Source organism: Boleophthalmus pectinirostris, unplaced genomic scaffold (genome assembly GCF_026225935.1).
Source record: "Boleophthalmus pectinirostris isolate CB_2022bp ecotype Guang Dong unplaced genomic scaffold, ASM2622593v1 HiC_scaffold_16, whole genome shotgun sequence".
NCBI lineage: Eukaryota > Metazoa > Chordata > Actinopteri > Gobiiformes > Gobiidae > Boleophthalmus > Boleophthalmus pectinirostris.
This window is the reverse complement of record NW_026571095.1, coordinates 25,581,343-25,599,227: the sequence shown is the minus strand read 5'-3', so window position 1 is coordinate 25,599,227 and position 17,885 is coordinate 25,581,343. Positions and strand designations below refer to the sequence as shown.

The 17,885-nt window shown below is 39.2% G+C and overlaps 1 protein-coding gene across 1 annotated transcript in view; it reads right to left on the bottom strand.

Annotated features, from left to right (window-relative positions):
- Positions 1–8,736: 8,736 nt before the first annotated feature.
- The window catches only part of LOC110153471 (collagen alpha-1(XI) chain-like), a 214,237-nt gene continuing 205,088 nt past the window's right edge, over positions 8,737–17,885 (bottom strand). Inside the window, 3 exon segments of the mRNA XM_020917373.2 lie at positions 8,737–10,362; positions 14,308–14,541; positions 16,455–16,523. Of these exon segments, the coding sequence (XP_020773032.2) occupies positions 10,216–10,362; positions 14,308–14,541; positions 16,455–16,523 (450 nt within the window). The 3' untranslated portion in view covers positions 8,737–10,215.

Here is a 17,885-nt window from a genome sequence, read left to right as displayed (position 1 = left end):
AAACTGTCAGGTATGAAAACAAACTCTTGGTCTGAAAAAAATTATCGGAAGACCAAATGAACCTCATTGGACTAACGTGTCACCTTTATTTTAATACAGACCACGCATGTCCCTGACTGACTAATCCAAGAGTCAGTCACGCCCATCTGAGACTCAGCAGACACCAGACTCACATCTTTACTGAAGAAGTGTGTCTTCTGGATCACAATGACGCCTTTGCACTTCCACCAGTGTAAACAGGCTGTGGCTCGTGACAGAAAAGCCCTTTTCTCGAGCATTCACTTTGTAATTCTAACAAAGAGTGTATTTATTAAGTGAGGGGAATCAATAGACTAGAGCAGAGAAGTTGTAAGCGATAATTGCAGTGTTTGTTGTAGTTTTCAGAAAATATCAACAGTACCTCCAATTATCCAGCTACAATAGAGACAGCGGTCAATACAGGAGGCTGCCAGCGCTGGTTTTCAAACTGGGAGAAATCGCACAGTTGTAGCTTTAAACAAGTATTTTGTATTGTATTTTTCTGTCCGGGTTATTTTTGTCTGGGTCTCTTCATGGCAGACATTGGCAGATTTCAGTGCAACAAATAAATAAGGTTAGATCTTGTGTTTTCTTGCTTTAAGGTTTAAATCCTGGTATTATAACTGTATTGTAAGCCCCACAAAGTTTCTGATTTGATTTTGGCTATTGGGTTTTGTTCTTTTTGACCTTTCGGGGCACCATAACCACCGGCTTATCTCCAAACAGTTGCAGTTTATACCAAGATAACAGTACGGTCAGAGGGATATGATCTCACCTGCTTGTTTCTACGGATATTCTTGTTTTGTGCTTGCATCTCCACAGATCTGAGTGTAACTTGGTGTGCTTGTTTGTCTCCATGGAGATAGATGATGCTGTATCGTGTAACATTATGTGGAACAGGTGATTGTCAATGCCAAAAATACACCAAACACACACCAAACATACTCCAAAGATACACCAAATGCACATCAAACACAAACCAAACATACACTAAACACAAAGCAAATACACACCAAGCACACACCAAATATACACCAAACACACCAAAAGTACAGCACACATACACCAAACACACACCAAGCATACAGCAAGCATACACAAAACACACCAAACGTACATCAAATATACACAAAACATACCAAATATACAGCAAGCTCACACCAAACGTACACAAAACACACCAAACATATGCTAAACATACATCAAACACACACCAAACACACACCAAACACACACCAAATATACACCACACACAAAACCCACACCAAATATACGCCAAACACACAGGAAACACACACCAAATATACGCCAAACACACACGAAACACACACCAAATATACATCCAAACACACACGAAACACACACCAAATATACGGCAATCAGACGCCAAACACACACGAAACACACACCAAATATACGCCAAACACACACGAAACACACACCAAATATACATCAAACACACACGAAACACACACCAAATATACGGCAATCAGACGCCAAACACACACGAAACACACACACACACACACAATATACGCCAAACACACACAAACACATTGTGTTAGAAAGCTACACGCGTCTTTAGTGTTACGGGTCAAATTTGACCCGTGATTAACTCAGCCTGAAAATACACACAGATATCATCCAATATTGTTTTTCCCCTCATAACTACTTAGCATGTCCAAAACATTTTTTTTTTTTTTTGGCTGCACAGACCTTTTATCTTAAATATACCACTCGTTTTTGAACAAAAACTGCTTAAATTCACTAATTATATTTCCTATAGTGATAAAATTTGTAATTATATTATATAATTATACTATAATCATAATAATTTTATATATAATACATATAATATAAATCTAATTTATATAAGTATAATTATATTGGGTGTCAAAGGCTTGGTGACCATGAACTGTCACTTTTTCTTGACTTGAAGACGTCTCTTCACTTTGTGACACTGCGTTCTCCTCACCAATGTGTGCTCTTGTTCAGGGTCATACTGAACCTCATCCTCATCCACAGACGTATATATGAATGGACATAACTAACGCTGTAGTCACCGCGTTCCAAATAGAAAGTTCTCCGGCTCCTTCTGACTCTGGCTCCAATTGACTTATGTTAGGATCTTGTCGTCCTTCTCTCTGTACCTGCTGCTGTGAACCTCGTCATTTTGGTCTTAAAATATACGTAGTAACCTGCGACAATGATCCTGATTTTTTATTTTTTTTGGCTGTTTTGTCCGTCCAAAAAATCCTATTCATAACATATAACCTGGCTCTAATTCGCTCCTGTATTTCATTTGAGCGGCGCCACGCTGTGGGTGACGTCACACTCACTTAGTCACTTCTTTTATTCAGTCTGTGCCCTCATCCTCATCCTCAGATACATCTTCCTCAGCTTCACTTTCCTCTCTGTCTTCAATCACTGTCATGACCAAAGATCTGATCCAGCGCCTCAAAACAGTGACCTGCTCATGTTGACATGCTGCAAAGATACACTGAAATATCACTAAAACCCTGTTTATATATGACAATGTTTTTTTAGATTCAAAATGTATCAATGTGCTGCAAAAAGAGAAGAGTTCACGTGGTGAAGACGACCTTTTTGTGTGTGTGTGTGTGTGTGGTGTGTGTGTGCGTGTGTGCGTGTGTGTGTGTGTGTGTGCGTGTGTGTGTGTGTGTGCGTGTGTGTGTGTGTGTGTGTGTGTGTGTGTGTGTGTGCGTGTGTGTGTGTGTGTGTGGTGTGTGTGTGTGTGTGTGTGACACACTGACCATATTTGATCACAGAGCAGCCTACAGCTTGTAAGTATGCATAAAACAGCACTATTCTCTGCCGGGTCATTTTTGACACACACAATGTCACTAACCTTTACAATTTACAAAATGGTGACACAATTAGATGAAGCACCGGTACACAAATGGCAGTTTTTACATACCAAACAAACACAACACAATATAAGATATACGGCAATCATACGCCAAACACACACGAAACACACACCAAATATACGGCAAACACGCACGAAACACACACCAAATATACGACAAACACACACGAAACACACACCAAATATACGCAAACACACACGAAACACACACCAAATATACGCAAACACACACGAAACACACACCAAATATACGCCAAACACACACGAAACACATGCCAAACATACACCAAATATACACCAATCACACACTAAACATACACAAAAAAACACACCCAAATATACACCAAACACACACCAAACGTACACCAAATGCACACCAAACACATACCAAACATACTCAAAGACACACCAAACACACACAAAACATATGCCAAACATACACGAAACACATCAAACACACACGAGACACACTCCAAATATACACCAAACACACAGCAAATGTACACCAAACATACACGAAACATTCACCAACATACACAAAAAACATACCAAACACACATCAAATGGTCACCAACATTCAGAAAAAAACACACCCAAACACACTGTGAACATGACAGACACTGGTTTATATGTATCTTTATGGGAGTTTTACACTTCTGGCCTTTAATGGAAGATGTTTTTTTTGTACATTCAGTCCCAGACTCTGTAGAACGTCTTTTCATTTCAGACAAAGAGAAGATGTAGCTTCTTTCTTTTTAAAAACTTGTTTTGACGGTCTACACCAGGTATAGCTCCACACGACTGCCGGAGGTCAGATACAGCAGGCAAAAGGCTTCTTGGTGAATTGGACCAAAATACTGAATGAAGTGCTTTTTACTCGTAAGAAGTAAGAAAAAACTTTATGAACGTATTATCCAACATTGTATTATGCTCTTTTGAGGTTCTGAGTCTGAATAAAGACCTGGTGGCTCAGTCTGACCTGTGCTATGTAAACACATTTGAATTCTCTCTTGGGATTTAGAGGTGGGACCAAATCGTTACTTTACTAGTAAGTTTCAGGTCTTTGTACTTTGTCCAAATGAGGTCCTGAGTCAAAAACAGGAAAGCCCAATGCACGTCCCAAGTCAAAATAAGACACTACTTTGTCTGAGTTTCAGTGGAATCTATTCACGCTTAAGTCACAAAACATGGAAACATGCGGATGACGACTTCTTTTGGGCTCTGTTGGCGACTCTGACAAAATCTGGGAAAACTGAGAACATGTCCCAGTTTTCTTCATCTAGATGTCATTGAGTGCGTATACATGCACATCAATAACCCGGTTATGATCGGGTTTTTTGAGTATCCCGGTTTCTTCATGGTGCATGTAAACGCAGTACCCCGGTTTCAGTATCCTGGTTATGGCAGTATCCCAGTTATTAGAAACCAGGTTACTGTAGCTGGTTTATTCCGATAGTAACCGGGTTACTTGTGGCATGTATACACAGTATCCCGGTTACTGCAACATAAAGTTGAGTGCGCATGCATCCAAAAGATACTTTCCAGTCTTTTCACCACAACAGTAGCGATATAAATAAATTGACCAACATAAATAAAGTGACCAAAAGAGTGAAATGACTGTAAAATTAAGAGCTGCGCTAAACCTGCACACGTACAATCTGCACTCGTGTGACGCTGAAAAGCTAAAACATGAACTATCTCCTATACAACACACGCATGGAACACACTTACCACCATTAGCGCCTCTTCTGTCACAGAAATAACACACATAATCCACTGAGTCGTGTCATTTAGTCCAAAAGAATCTGATCGCATCAGCGGCACAAGGAGCGAGTTGTTTTTATCACCGCTAACAGTTTATGCTAATTAGCGATGCGGTCTTAAGTTTCGTTTCTGTAAAACGTAAACAAATGTGATCACAGCTGAATTATCTGATCAAACGTGCTGATGTGTCTATAGTGTTTATGGTTTATATGTTGTAAAGTTGAGTTTATTTATGCAGAAGATTTTAATGAAGAATCTGTTGGGTTTGATGTGCACAGTGGATTGTGGGACATCTCGTAGCTCCTTAGCTTCTTATGCTAAAGGAGCTCACGGTTTGTATTTTTCCTGGTTTATGAAATTGATTTAAGTTAATTTTGCGCTTGCGCATTTGTAAGATTATGTCAAGAAACGGGATATTCCATTTGATCATGTATACACAGATATGAGTATCCCGGTTTCTCAGTGCGCATGTATACGCAGTAACCCGAATACTGACATAACCGGGATATGGCTAATAACTGGGATACTGATGTGCATGTATACGCACTCATTGTGTTCTTTCTTTTTGTGAAGCGACCAGAGTCACATCCCCCATGGAAAGCCTTGGCAGGTTGTGAAGACCATTGCTGCTGAATCCAAGGTTTTCACACATCACATGCCCAGTGTCGTAACTTGGTAACAGAAGTCGTCATCCACATCTGCATGTTTCCAGATGTCTTCCCTTAAGCATGAATAGAGCCTACAGATCAGTGCTTCTCAATTGTTTTCTGTCACGCCCCTAGCCTGAGTCATCAGCCGGTTTCACTTTGTGGAAACTGTCTGACCTTGCAGTGTTAGAATTTGCATTCACTTGACAGTAGGCGGGTACTATTTTTATTTAACCAATCGCTGCTATTTGGTCGTGACGTATGTAATGCGCCTCTAAGGGGCTAACTGGTATATAAAGCTTTTCCCAAATCCCGTAGGAAGAAGGACAATAACATCTTTCCCCTTGATAAAATTCACCAAACATTCTCTCCTCGATCTCAGGAATCGTTGCCAACACAGAATGTACGGCTGGCTTCGCTGATTGGCTGGTGCCCGAACTCATACTTCTGTGGTGTGTTCTGATTCCTGACCTAGTCGCTGGAAAGAAATGAAATTGAGCAGAGGCACTAGGTGGCGCCAGCCTGGTTATCATGCCCCACCTAGGAAGAAGAAAACATTTCACGCCCCCTCACTTCGCAGAACCACTACCAAACGTGGACAAATCGCCTCGCCTTCAGTCGCCTACGCTGTGCTCACCTGCATCATGAGGCAGTCCACTCCTCAGCTTCTCTGCTTTTTGGTATGTCAACTTATATGACGCTAACAGAGCTCGCTGGTTTACTGAAGCAGCATTCACAAAGAGGGATGATCGTTGGAAATATTCGGTACGTTTTCACTGAAAAAACTCAAGCGTCTTATCAGTGATTGGGGTGTAATGTCTTTAAGCGATGCTGTAATATATTTGGCTTTATGCTGTCCGCTCACGACATTTTTAGACACGGTGGTCTTACCTCACGGTGGTCTTACCTCATTTCCCACTGTAGTCAAAGTGAAACCAAGCGCTACACTTTACATACTGTTTGTTCTCTGCACTTCATATCAGTGTTGTGTGTGCATTTGCTCCAAGCTCTGGGGTTTCAAAATGGTCGCCCTTTCAAGTCAATAGGCCGAGCTCAACGGTGCAAAACTCCAGATTCGCCTTTAGCCCAGCTAGCTTCTTCTGCTGTGGGTCGATTGAACATGCGCAGTAGTGCTTTTTTTTTCCTGTGGGCACGTGTATCACGTGATCGCTTTGACCAGTCAGAGCAAGAGGACCTAGAGCGGAGCCGGAGCGAACGATTATAAACTGTTTTTTCAGACAATTGAAGGATTTTGAGCTGAGAAAAAATGTATGATCTAAAAATAGGTAAAAATCGCCACAAAATCGGATATTTTTGAAAGTTGTAAGCACCCTGTCAGTAGTTTGTGATTACATTGCGCTCTACGAGAAAAATCTTGTCTCAGGCCAGGGGATTTTCTCCGCTGTAGTACCAGTGAGTGACCACTACATCAAAAGGCAGACAGCTACAAGCAGCAACACCCTACCCAGTTATTTTAATAGATCCATGGTTTGCTCAGTACCAAACCCAACACTATAGCACTAATAGTCTCTGCGCACACTCTGACAATGAGAGCGTCACTGCCAACTACTGTAGTGGATGTGCAATTACACTTTATTCTAGTACAGCAAAAAAAAAAAAAAAAAAAGCTTTGCAATGCTCCACTATTTGAGAAAGGCTGTTATAGATGAAAAACTTGGCACACTCCTGGTCCACAGCTGCTCCCATCACTCTGAAAACTGAACGCCTTTGGACAGGTCTAAACAGTCTCTTCGTTGCGTAGATTCTGTTGGTTGTTGCTAAGGAAAAGTTTGGGTGATTTAAAGTTGAGCGTCTTCAAACTGGAGCTGATGTTGGACCCAATCAGAGCTCAGCGTACGGGGATGTGTGCCGACAGAGGAGACAGTGCGGCTGATGCAACTCATATAAACAGAGTGCGGTGACAGTGACAGCGCTGCTATTGGGAAACCACAACAGACATGCTTTACGGATACAAGATGATGGCTCCAGTCGACACTCTGGCAGCTTTGAAACAGCTCAATTAGGTTCACTCAAACTCTTTTGGTTTTCTTTTTGAGTTGTTGCATAGAAACCAGTTGCAAAATGATTTGACTTGCGTGTTTTGTAGATCAAAAATATCAGAAATCAGATAATAATCGATGCACAGACAAAAACTAGACATTCATTTGAGCAAGTATCAATACAAAAAAGTCACATTCACAGGAAATGAACCTTTAAAATGATCTTAAGCTGTATCAAAACAAGTATAAGCGCACATAGATTAGAATGTACAAAGATATCAGACCTCACCATGTGATAACATAAAAGAAAGTACTATTACTATTTAGAAAGAATCATCTTCTAATCTTCTATCAGAATATCAAGAGTATCAAGTCTATTCCTTAGTATCTGAATCAAGTTTGAAATTTTAGTACCACGACAACACAAAGTAAATGTAATATATTTTTTTTCAGTGCAGTAATGCAATAGCCTAATTCATCAGCCGGTTTCACTTTGTAGAAACCGTCTGACCTCGCAGTGTTAGAATTTGTTCGTTCAATGGTAGGTGGATACTTTTTTATTTAAATAATTGCTGCTATTTGGTGTATGTAATGTGCCAAATCCCGTAGGAAGAAGGGCAATAACGTCTTTCCCCTTGATAAAATTCACCAAACATTCTCTTTATTCCAGCTTTAAATCCTCAATCTCAGGAATTGTTGCCAACACAGAATGTACGGCTTCGTTTACATCCATCTCGACCGCTTTCTTTACTGTTGTACTGTACCACAAAATGAACCCAGACAGGCACTTGAGTTTGACGTTTGGCTTCCCAGCTCTTCACTGACTGGCCGATTCCTGACCTAGTTGCTGGAGAGAAATGAAATTGAGTGGAGGCACTAGGTGGCGCCAACCTGACTAGTAACACAGTGACACTTCGCACAATTTGTTCTATTTCACTGTTTAATGTTTTAGCATGTTTTTATATTTAGTTGATTTAATGTGAAGCACTTCGATCACCTTGAGAGTTATAAAGTGCTTTATAAATAAAGTGTGATTCATGGATTGACTGAAAGGATTTTTATCTAATACCTTATTGTTTGCTTCAGTTATCATATTTTATTTTATATGTAATTATTCACAGTGGGAAGAGTAACCAAATCTGAAGTAAGAGTACTGTTCCTTCAATAAACAATAAACAAGTATTACTCAAGTAGGTTTAAAGGTATGCTGCTAGAAAAGTACTCTGAAAAGTACAATTTATTTCAAAAGTTACTCAAGTAAATGACACAACAGTTGTAAGTCTTTGCAGAATCCTTATTAGGAATATTTTGGTGTAACATATGTGTGCATAAATACAGAAGCTTCTAGATAAACTCCAAAAAGACACTTTCTTTTTTCAGAATCCAGTTTTAATATTTGAACAATTTAAGGCACATAGAAACAATAGTTCAATCTTACAAGGAAAAATAATTAACCAGAAATTTGTAATTACACATTTGAATTTTTGTCGTAATGAAAAATTGAATTGCAAGTGTCTAAACATGACTGAACTGCCAAATAAATCCACTGAGGTAACACCAGAGTAATCGTTTGCCAAAATCTATAAAATAAAATAATGATTGTTCCAGTTTGCATGAAATTATTTTTATTTACAAAGACTTATTCTATAATTACACATGACAATTTTTCAAACATTATAAATTTTAAAAGTTGTAATAAAAATCTTTCCAAATATTTAAAAACTTGAAAAACGGGGCACATGCAAGTCTTGGAGTGGATTCGGAAGGAACATTATTGTACAAAATAATAATAATAATTACAGTTTATCAAAAGCACTTTTTAGCACCTTTTTTTGTGTTCTGTGATTCCGCACAAAGCACATCTGTGGTTGTTTTCAAGGCGGCACTGAGAGCTGGAGAAAAGGGCCGTGGCCAGGGGAGGGGCTTGATGATGAAGTGGGTGTGGCTAAAGACAAAGTGGGTGGAGCTAGTGGGCAAACGGTGAAAAGCTCGATCGTCTCCCTCTTACTCGAACGCGATCAAAAAAAGCGACGTGATGGTTTGGTTTGATGAAATGGGTGGAGCTAAAGGTGAAAGGGTGTGGTCGGGGGAATGGTGAAGGGGCGTGGCTAAAACAGAGTGGGTGGAGCTAATGGACATATGGAGTCTGAAAAGCAAAAAGCAAGATCCTCCCCTTTACTCCAAAGCTATGAAAAAGCAATGTGATGATTTGATGAAATGATGATGAAATGGGCGGAGTTAGAGGTGAAAGGGCGTGGTCAGGGGAGGGGCTACATGAAAATGGGTGGGGCTTAAGTATGAGTATGGCGTGGTCTAGTATGAGTATAAGCTGATGAGGTCGTTGTGAGCTGTCTGTCTCTAATCATAAATGCGTTAGGAAAGTGAGATATACATTTGTTTTTCGTTGTTCATGTTTTTAAGTTAGATCTGGTCAAATTAAGATTGAATTTCGGACTAATTTTGGCGTGGGCGTGGCTTTTGTGAAACAAGTGGAGCTAAATATGAACGTGAATGACGGAAGATGGGAGCGTGATGAAAACGGGCGGGGTTAAAGTGGGAAAGGGCGGGGCAAAGAACGAGCAGATCCTTCTCATTGGCCGAGGCATCCTTTCATTTTGCTCTGAGTGCGCCATAGTCCTCCGCAGCTTTACTGTCCTTGTTCCTGATGTCTCTCCTTCACCGACATGTGGAGTGGCCCTACAAGGGTCGAGGAGCAGTGTCCCGTCTGCGCTCCGGGACAGGGTCTGGTCTTGGGACTTGGGTCTATCTGGGGTTTCTAAAAAGGGGGACCTGGGACAGTCTTCCTCTTGGATCTTGGACACAGGTTTGCTTTTGAGGTAAGGCTGGTGGGGTTCGGTTTGGGTCTGACCCTGTCCTGTAGCGGGGAGGGGGGCGTCTAACCCAGGAAGCACACGGGGCCCACCTCGAAGCCGAATCGCTGGTTGGCGTCGCCGAAGTCGTTGAGCATGACGTCGATGATGGGCAGCTGGTCGATGCGCGGCGTGTTGATCTCCAGCACTGACCTGGAGTAGCCCTGCTTCATCTGCACACACAAACACAAATGGTTAGTTATGTACTTGGCATGGCATATGAAAGTTACATGCTATGAAGTTACGAAAGTTGGCATGGCAAACGAAAGTCCTACATTACGCAAAACTGACTCTTGTGAACTTTAAGCCATGTTCTAATGTAGTGTCCTCCTCAAAAACATACCTGGAGTTGTGTTTTGTTTCATTCACACGTTATTATGAGCCTGTCTACATCACCAAAGCTCAAAATGTTCTGTTCCACCTTGTGATTTCACAAAGTGGTAGTTTTCAAGTTACCTTTTACCTTTAGTTCAATAGAGATTGGCAATTCCAGGGCAGAAATCATCCAAACCAGGGGTGTCAAACTCAAATTCACAGAGGCCAAAATTAAAAAACTGGGACAAAGTCGTGGGCCAAACTAAATATTTACTGAAAAATTTCAACAACATCTGCATGTTTTCTCTTCTTTCGAGATATGTAATGTTAAACCTTTTCTTATGAAAATAAATGTTTAATAATAGTTTTGTTAAACACTGAATCCAGAAGAAGCTAAATATAAAATAATAACAAAATTTTAAATAAATAATGTCTCTATAGCCGGTGGGCCAGCTCTAATGCATATTTGATATGATCTCGCGGGCCAAATATAATTATATTGCGGGCCAAATTTGACATTCAGGCCTGAGTCTGACATGCCTGATCCAAATGATTCTAGTGAAGGTGTATGGAGTTACAAAAAACACAGTGTAGAACTTCTGGTATTACCACATGACATCACAAGGTGAAACAGAGTGTTTTCAGTTTGAGAGAAGAACTCAACCTAAATATACATTACCTGTGTTAAACATGTGTGAATTAAACAAAACACAACTCCAGGTGTGTTTTCAATGAAGAAACAACACTAGAACACGATCAGAAAATAGTGTAGTATGGGCCCTTTAAAGGTGCACTATGTAATTTTTTCTGATTCTAGTGTTGGATCTGCCACCTGGTTGTCTCCATGGAGATGTTATGATGTTATTGTTTTGCCTAGAATGTTCCACAGTATGTCAAATTATCCCATCTTCCATTTATGCAGTTACATAATAGCTTTATTGTAAAAAAAAAAAAAAAAAAAAAAAAAAAAGCCTTGAGGCCTGATGACTTGCTTGTCTCTATGTGGATAAATTACGTTTTAAGGTCCTATATTATGCAAAATTGACATGTGAACTCCTCTAAAACATACCTGGAGTTGTGTTTTATTTCATTATGAGCCTGTCTACATCCCCAAAGCTCAAAATGTTCAGTTCCACCTTGTGATGTCAAGACTTCAAGTTCACAGCTACCTTTAACCTTTTGATCAGAAAAGACTGACAATCCCAAATCTGAAATTATCCAATGATTCTAGTGAAGGTGTGTCAGTTAAACTTCCTGTATTACCACATGACATCACAAGGTGGAACAGCGTGTTTTTAGTCTGAGGAAAGAACCTAAATATGTCAAGTTTGAGGTTAAACATGTGTGAATGAAAATAAACCACAACACCAGGTCTGTTTGTGATGCGTAAACAACATTATAACATAGTTCAGAAAATAGTTCTTTAATGCCATACTGTGGAAAATTCCAGGTAAAGTAATAACATCACCATGGTTACAAGCAGGCGGCAGACCCTCCAACACAAAAATTACATAGTGCACTTTAACCTTTATTCATTTTAAAATATAAACACCAACCTGGGATGCTACAGATTGCAAATATTTTCATTTAACATACCAAGTGAATATTAAAAGTAATTCAAAAAAACAAAATCCTAGACAATTTCTTCTCCTTTGATGTGTTATTTTTCTTATCATGAAATACAGCGTGTCTCGTTTTATCCTCTACACACTGTAAAATGTCGCTGTACAAATCATGAATACTGTTTGAAGTAACTGCGTTTGGGGTTTTGTCTTATTTATTGTAAGTGACTACACATTACCTGTTGCTGAGAAAACCCAAGAAATGTGAATTTTCTCAAACAATAATAACAATAAAGGACATTATCTGGATACTGCAGTGTGCAACGAGGAAATACATAACATTTATTAAACAATTGTAGTCTCACAGTCTTTTCTACTTTCTCCGCTTCCATAATACGCAATACATTTCCACAAAAGAATCTCTATTAGCTCCATCTTCAAGCCCAATTTCACAGTATCACACTCACATTAGGAGTGAAAGGTTTGGGAAAAATATAAAATTCTTTCTGACAAGCATTGTGATTCGATTTGCGATTTATGTTTTAATAATAGGATTCTGCTCAAAGTTCACATTTTAAACTTGTCTAGAGGAATTGACAAAAAGACTGAAATATGAACTGGCAAACTAAAACAAGACAGTCTGTGGTTTGTACTTGGGATGGGCAATGTTCTTAATTGATTGTCGGGAGAATTCATAATAAATTTGCGATTAATCATTAACGTTTTTACATTAAATTATCGTTATTATTACTATCGTATTTTCCGGGCTATTAGGCGCGCTCTTAAGCCCCTAACCCTATTAAAAAGCAACCGCACGCCCCGCAATCCACAGCGCCCTCCATACGAATCCACTCGGGTGTCCCAGCATGACTTCAGTAAAATAAAAAGCCGCACCACCCACAGCACACGCAAACACACACGGAACAGACAGCGACCGCACAGCGAAAAATACTCGCAGCCACACTTATCATTCCACACAGACGAGGAACGGAACAAAGGAACGAACCAAAAAAGTGAGTCCAATGTGCCACTTCTAGCCACAACTGAACAACTGAGTCACTGCGAACACGCCAACAATCCAGCGGTCCCAGACAGCACCCTCCCTACACGCCACAACTGAACAAAGCCCAGAGTCACCGTGAACGCGCCAAACAAAGTCCCACTCACCCATCCAACTGTTGTGTTTCGTTTAAAGTCCTTTGCAGTTTATTTGTGAAAAAAGTTCGAAAAATAGACCATTTAATGACAGTGCGTCTTATAATCCAGAGCGCCTAATAGCCCGGAAAATACGGTCCTATTACTAAGCTGCGTAAATAAACTAAACTTTACAACATATAAACCATAACCACTATAGAGCCACATCAGCCCGTTTGAGATTATTACGCGTTTAATGCAGCTTTGCCACATTTGTTTATGTTTTACAGAAACAAAAAACTGCATGGCTCATTTGCTAAACTATAACTAATTAACTATAAGCGCTGAAAAAAACAAACAAACGCCTCTTTCCTTGTGTGTTGATGCGGTTCAGCTTCTGTCGGACTAAAGGACACGACTCAGTGCAATATGTGTGCTCTTTCTGTGACAGAGGGATGTTGATGATGGTGAGTCTGTTCTGTGTGTCGCATTGGAGATGGTTCATGTTTTCATGTTTTTAACAGTCATTTCACTCACTTTATTTATGTTGGTCAATTTATTTATTTTGGCTACTGTTGTGATGAAAAGACTGAAAAGTGTTTGTCTTTTGGACTCTTTTGGACTTTATGTTGCAGTAACCGGGATACTGCGTATACATGCACCATGACGAAACCGGGATACTCAAAAAACCCGATCATACCCGGGACACTGATGTGCACGTAAACACACTCACTGAGGAATAGAGTGATTTTCGAGGAGGTACCAGAGCTGAAACGTGGGACTGTGAGGCTGCAGCTCCAGTGTTTGCGCTGTCAGACGCAGCCTCGTCTCCTTACACAACAGCCTACATTCAGTTGGTCAATTAAAAATGAACATAATCGATGAAATTCTTAATGATCAATTATCGATTAATTGACTAATCATGCCCGTCCCTACTTTATACAGACCTAAACTAAAGGGTTAGCAGTTTTTATGCAGAATAAGACAGGACATTTTGTTGTTCGTGGGTGAAATTATGGTACTTTCAATTTGCTAAAAGTGTTCACTCAAAATTTGATTCGACTGCCATTAATCTTAAAATCTTAAAATGTGTGGAGCGTATCTTACCGAGCATCCGTCCATGAGAGCTTTGATGAAGGGGTTGTTATCGTAGGACATCTCTTCGTCGTTGGAGCCGAGGAAGCGCAGGGCCTTGTTGTAGTTGTCTGCCTTGGCGTCGTACCAGGCCACAGACTGGTGACAGATGTACGTGAAGTTCTGTCTGGCTGAAGAGCTCAGCAGCTTCAAGAACGTCATCTGCACCGACGTGATTTCACTCTCCGAGATGTCCACGTAGTTCAGCTGAGGACACAGGGCAAGTGTTACTCAAGTGGGTTTTAGGTATTAAAGGTTTTTTATTACACAAAATTGACTCTTGTGAGCTTTAAACCATGACATAATGTTATCAAAAACATACCAGGAGTTGTTTTTGTTTCATTCACGCATGTTTGAGTAACGCTTCATTATCAGTCTGTCTTCATCTTCAAAGCTCAAAACGCTCTGTTCCGCCTTGTCATGTCATGTAGAAGTAGTTTTCAAGTTAACAGCTACAATTTATCTTTAGTTCAGTAGAGACTGGTGACTCTAGAGCTAGACTCATTCAAATTACTATACTTGTTTTGGACCAAAAATCTCGATCTCAGACAACACAATTTTGGGAACGTCAAAGCAGCGTTTTTTTGCAGTGCTCCTAAAGCCCAATTTTTATATCTTATGCAAATTATCTGTGTGGTTTTAAGTTTAATTTCTGTAAAACATAAACAAATGTGCAGGTCTGACAACTCCCAAGTTTAAGACTTTTTAAGACCTTTTTCAGACCACTTAAATGAAAATTAAGACCAATCCATTATGTGGGCGAAAAACACCAGATCCAATTCTAATAATGAAGAACCAACTACTATATCTAGAATTTAAGAGCCACTGTGGATTAAATCTACACTTCCCATGATCCATCCAACGTCTTCCTCTACTGTACTGAATGTTTACTCGTTGCCGCCGGCGCCAGAAACCTAAGTATTGTTTGCACAAGCTCCAAAATAGATGTTCATTCACTTTACATGTTGTTTTTTTTCCTCCCTTCATTTAAACATCGCACTGCAGCCCAGTTGAGTCTACAAAAAACATAGGCTAATGAAATTTAAGACCTTTGTGAAAAAAATAAGACTTGGACAAGATAATTTAAGACCTTTTTAAGACTTTTAAGACCCTGCAGCTGCACTGCAAATCGTCAGGTGCAGAATTCTGGTACGACGTAAGTTTCGGTGATGTTTGCAAATGTTCATGTGCACTAAAACTTGATTTGAAAAGAATCGTGGGTGAAACTGAAATCGCAATATCTGCCAGAAAAATCGCAATACAATTTTTTCTTAAAATCGTTCAGCCCTATCTTGTATTATCACAGGACACCACAAGTTTTCTGTTTGAGAGAAGAACTAAAAGTAACTAAATTTGCAGGATTTGTGTGTTAAACATGTGTGAATGAAACAAAACACAACTCCAGGTCTGTTCGTGATGAGGAAACAACGTTATAACATAGATCAGAAAATAACGTATAGAAAAATATTTTAAAATGCTGTCCTTTTTGGTTCCTGCACAGTTGCTTTAGAATATTTGTCCTTTCCCATGAAGCAGGACTAGGTCGATTTAGGTTTGCAAAATGTTTTCATTTCAGTTTGCAATCTTTCAACAGGGAATGAGCCACACATGGTTGACCTTGGTTTATGGAGCCAAAAGAGTGAAAAGTCAAGATAAAACAGGAAATAACTATGTTGGAAAATAACAAAATTCTGAGCATACATATACAGAATACTAATACCAGTTTTATAATGACCAGTAATGTTAAGAATACAATTACTGTTGCCCTGTTTTAATCTGGTTTAGTTCAGTGTTGGTTATATTTTAATAGTGTATAGTTTGAAATATTTGCTGCGCCTTACTTGGTCCAAAAAGTTTGTAAATCTTTTCTTTGGTAAGATGAATATTTCAAACTAACCCTATCTGATAAATAAAGGAAGGCCTAGAGATTTCAGTGGAGGTGCAGGTGGGATTAGGAGCGATAGGAAAATGAAATTATGAAGAAGATTGATAAGAAAGAGATAGACAATCCAATGGAGAATAAAGTGCTAGCATAAATGTGATAAGGAGGATGAAATAAAAGGATTTAAAAGTTGCCTTGGATGAGAGAAAAGTAGTTTGTGAAAGGAGTAAGTACTCACAATCTTTCCTCGTTTGAATTCACTGAACCATGAACCTGCAGACTCTTTGGGCCAGTTGGATATTCTGACCTGAAATAAAAGAAAATGGAATTGTATTTGCACTTATACAGATTCACTTTGAAGTACTCGCCCATTAAAAAGCAAAAGGGCAACCAACATGCATTCAAATACGAACACATCCTCTATCATTCAGGGTTCCCACTCTTTTTCACTGACAAAATTCCAAAACGTTTCCATGACTTTTTATGACCTAAAGTGAATTTTCCATGACTTTCAGCACCTACATGTACAGAATTGATCAGACTTTTAGGGATAAATATGAAATGTTAACCCTTTCCACTCACCTGATGGTTTGGTTTTATAGTTTTTTAACATTCAAAATACTGTCAGTGCATTTATTGTCGTCTCTTTTAAACAAAAGGCGCAAACGTTCAGAAATAATCATAATAGTTTAATTAGAACTTCATAGAACGCTGTAGTTGCGTGAAAGAGATACTAAAATTTCTTGCCTTTTCCAAAACTTTCATTGAATTTACAAAATTTCTTGACTTTTCCAGACTTGGAAAATGACATTTTCAATTTCCAGGATTTCCAAGACCGTGGGAACTCTGATCATTATATTTGATCATTTTATTGTTCAGGAAAGCTGTGGTTTTGTACATGGTTAATGTAAACAAAGAAATGTAGCTCAATTATGACATAAATTACACAATATGAATGTATGTTAAAGGTGCATTGTGTAACTTTTCTGGTGGAAGGTCCCATCACCTGTTTGTTTCTATGGATGGATATGCCATTGCTCTGCACTGCTCTGGAATGTTCCACAGTATGACATTAAACAGATTTACCTTACATTTATTCAATTACAGATGGTTTTATTGCTCAAAAATAACTAGAAAGACAGGGATTCTGACTGTGAGCGAGGTCGCCTCTCCACAGATCTGACCTGTAACTTGTTCTCATTTTTCTCCATGAAGATAGAGACCAAACTGTGAAACATTTCAGACAAAACATTAACATCTCCAAGGAGAAGAGCATTTGCCAGACTCTCCACCAGAAAAAAGTTACAAAATGCATCTTTAAAGAAATGAGGTATAGCCCCAGGACTACAGGTGGGAATGAGCAGAAAGTTTGGTCAATGTTTATTGTCCTCTGTCCCAGTATAAATATAATAAACATATTGTACATCCAGGTCCAATATGGTAAAATGGTCACATTTTTATACAACGCTTTACAGCTTCAAGGCACTCAAAGCGCTTTATCAGTGGACAAACACTCATACGCCCATAGCAATTAAATAAATACATAAATAAGAATAAATAATTATAATTTTCATGTTATTGCTTTGCCTGGAGTATTCCACAGCATGGCTTTAAACTTAACTATCTCCATGGAGACAAGCATTTGCCTCCATGCTTTTCAAGATATTGC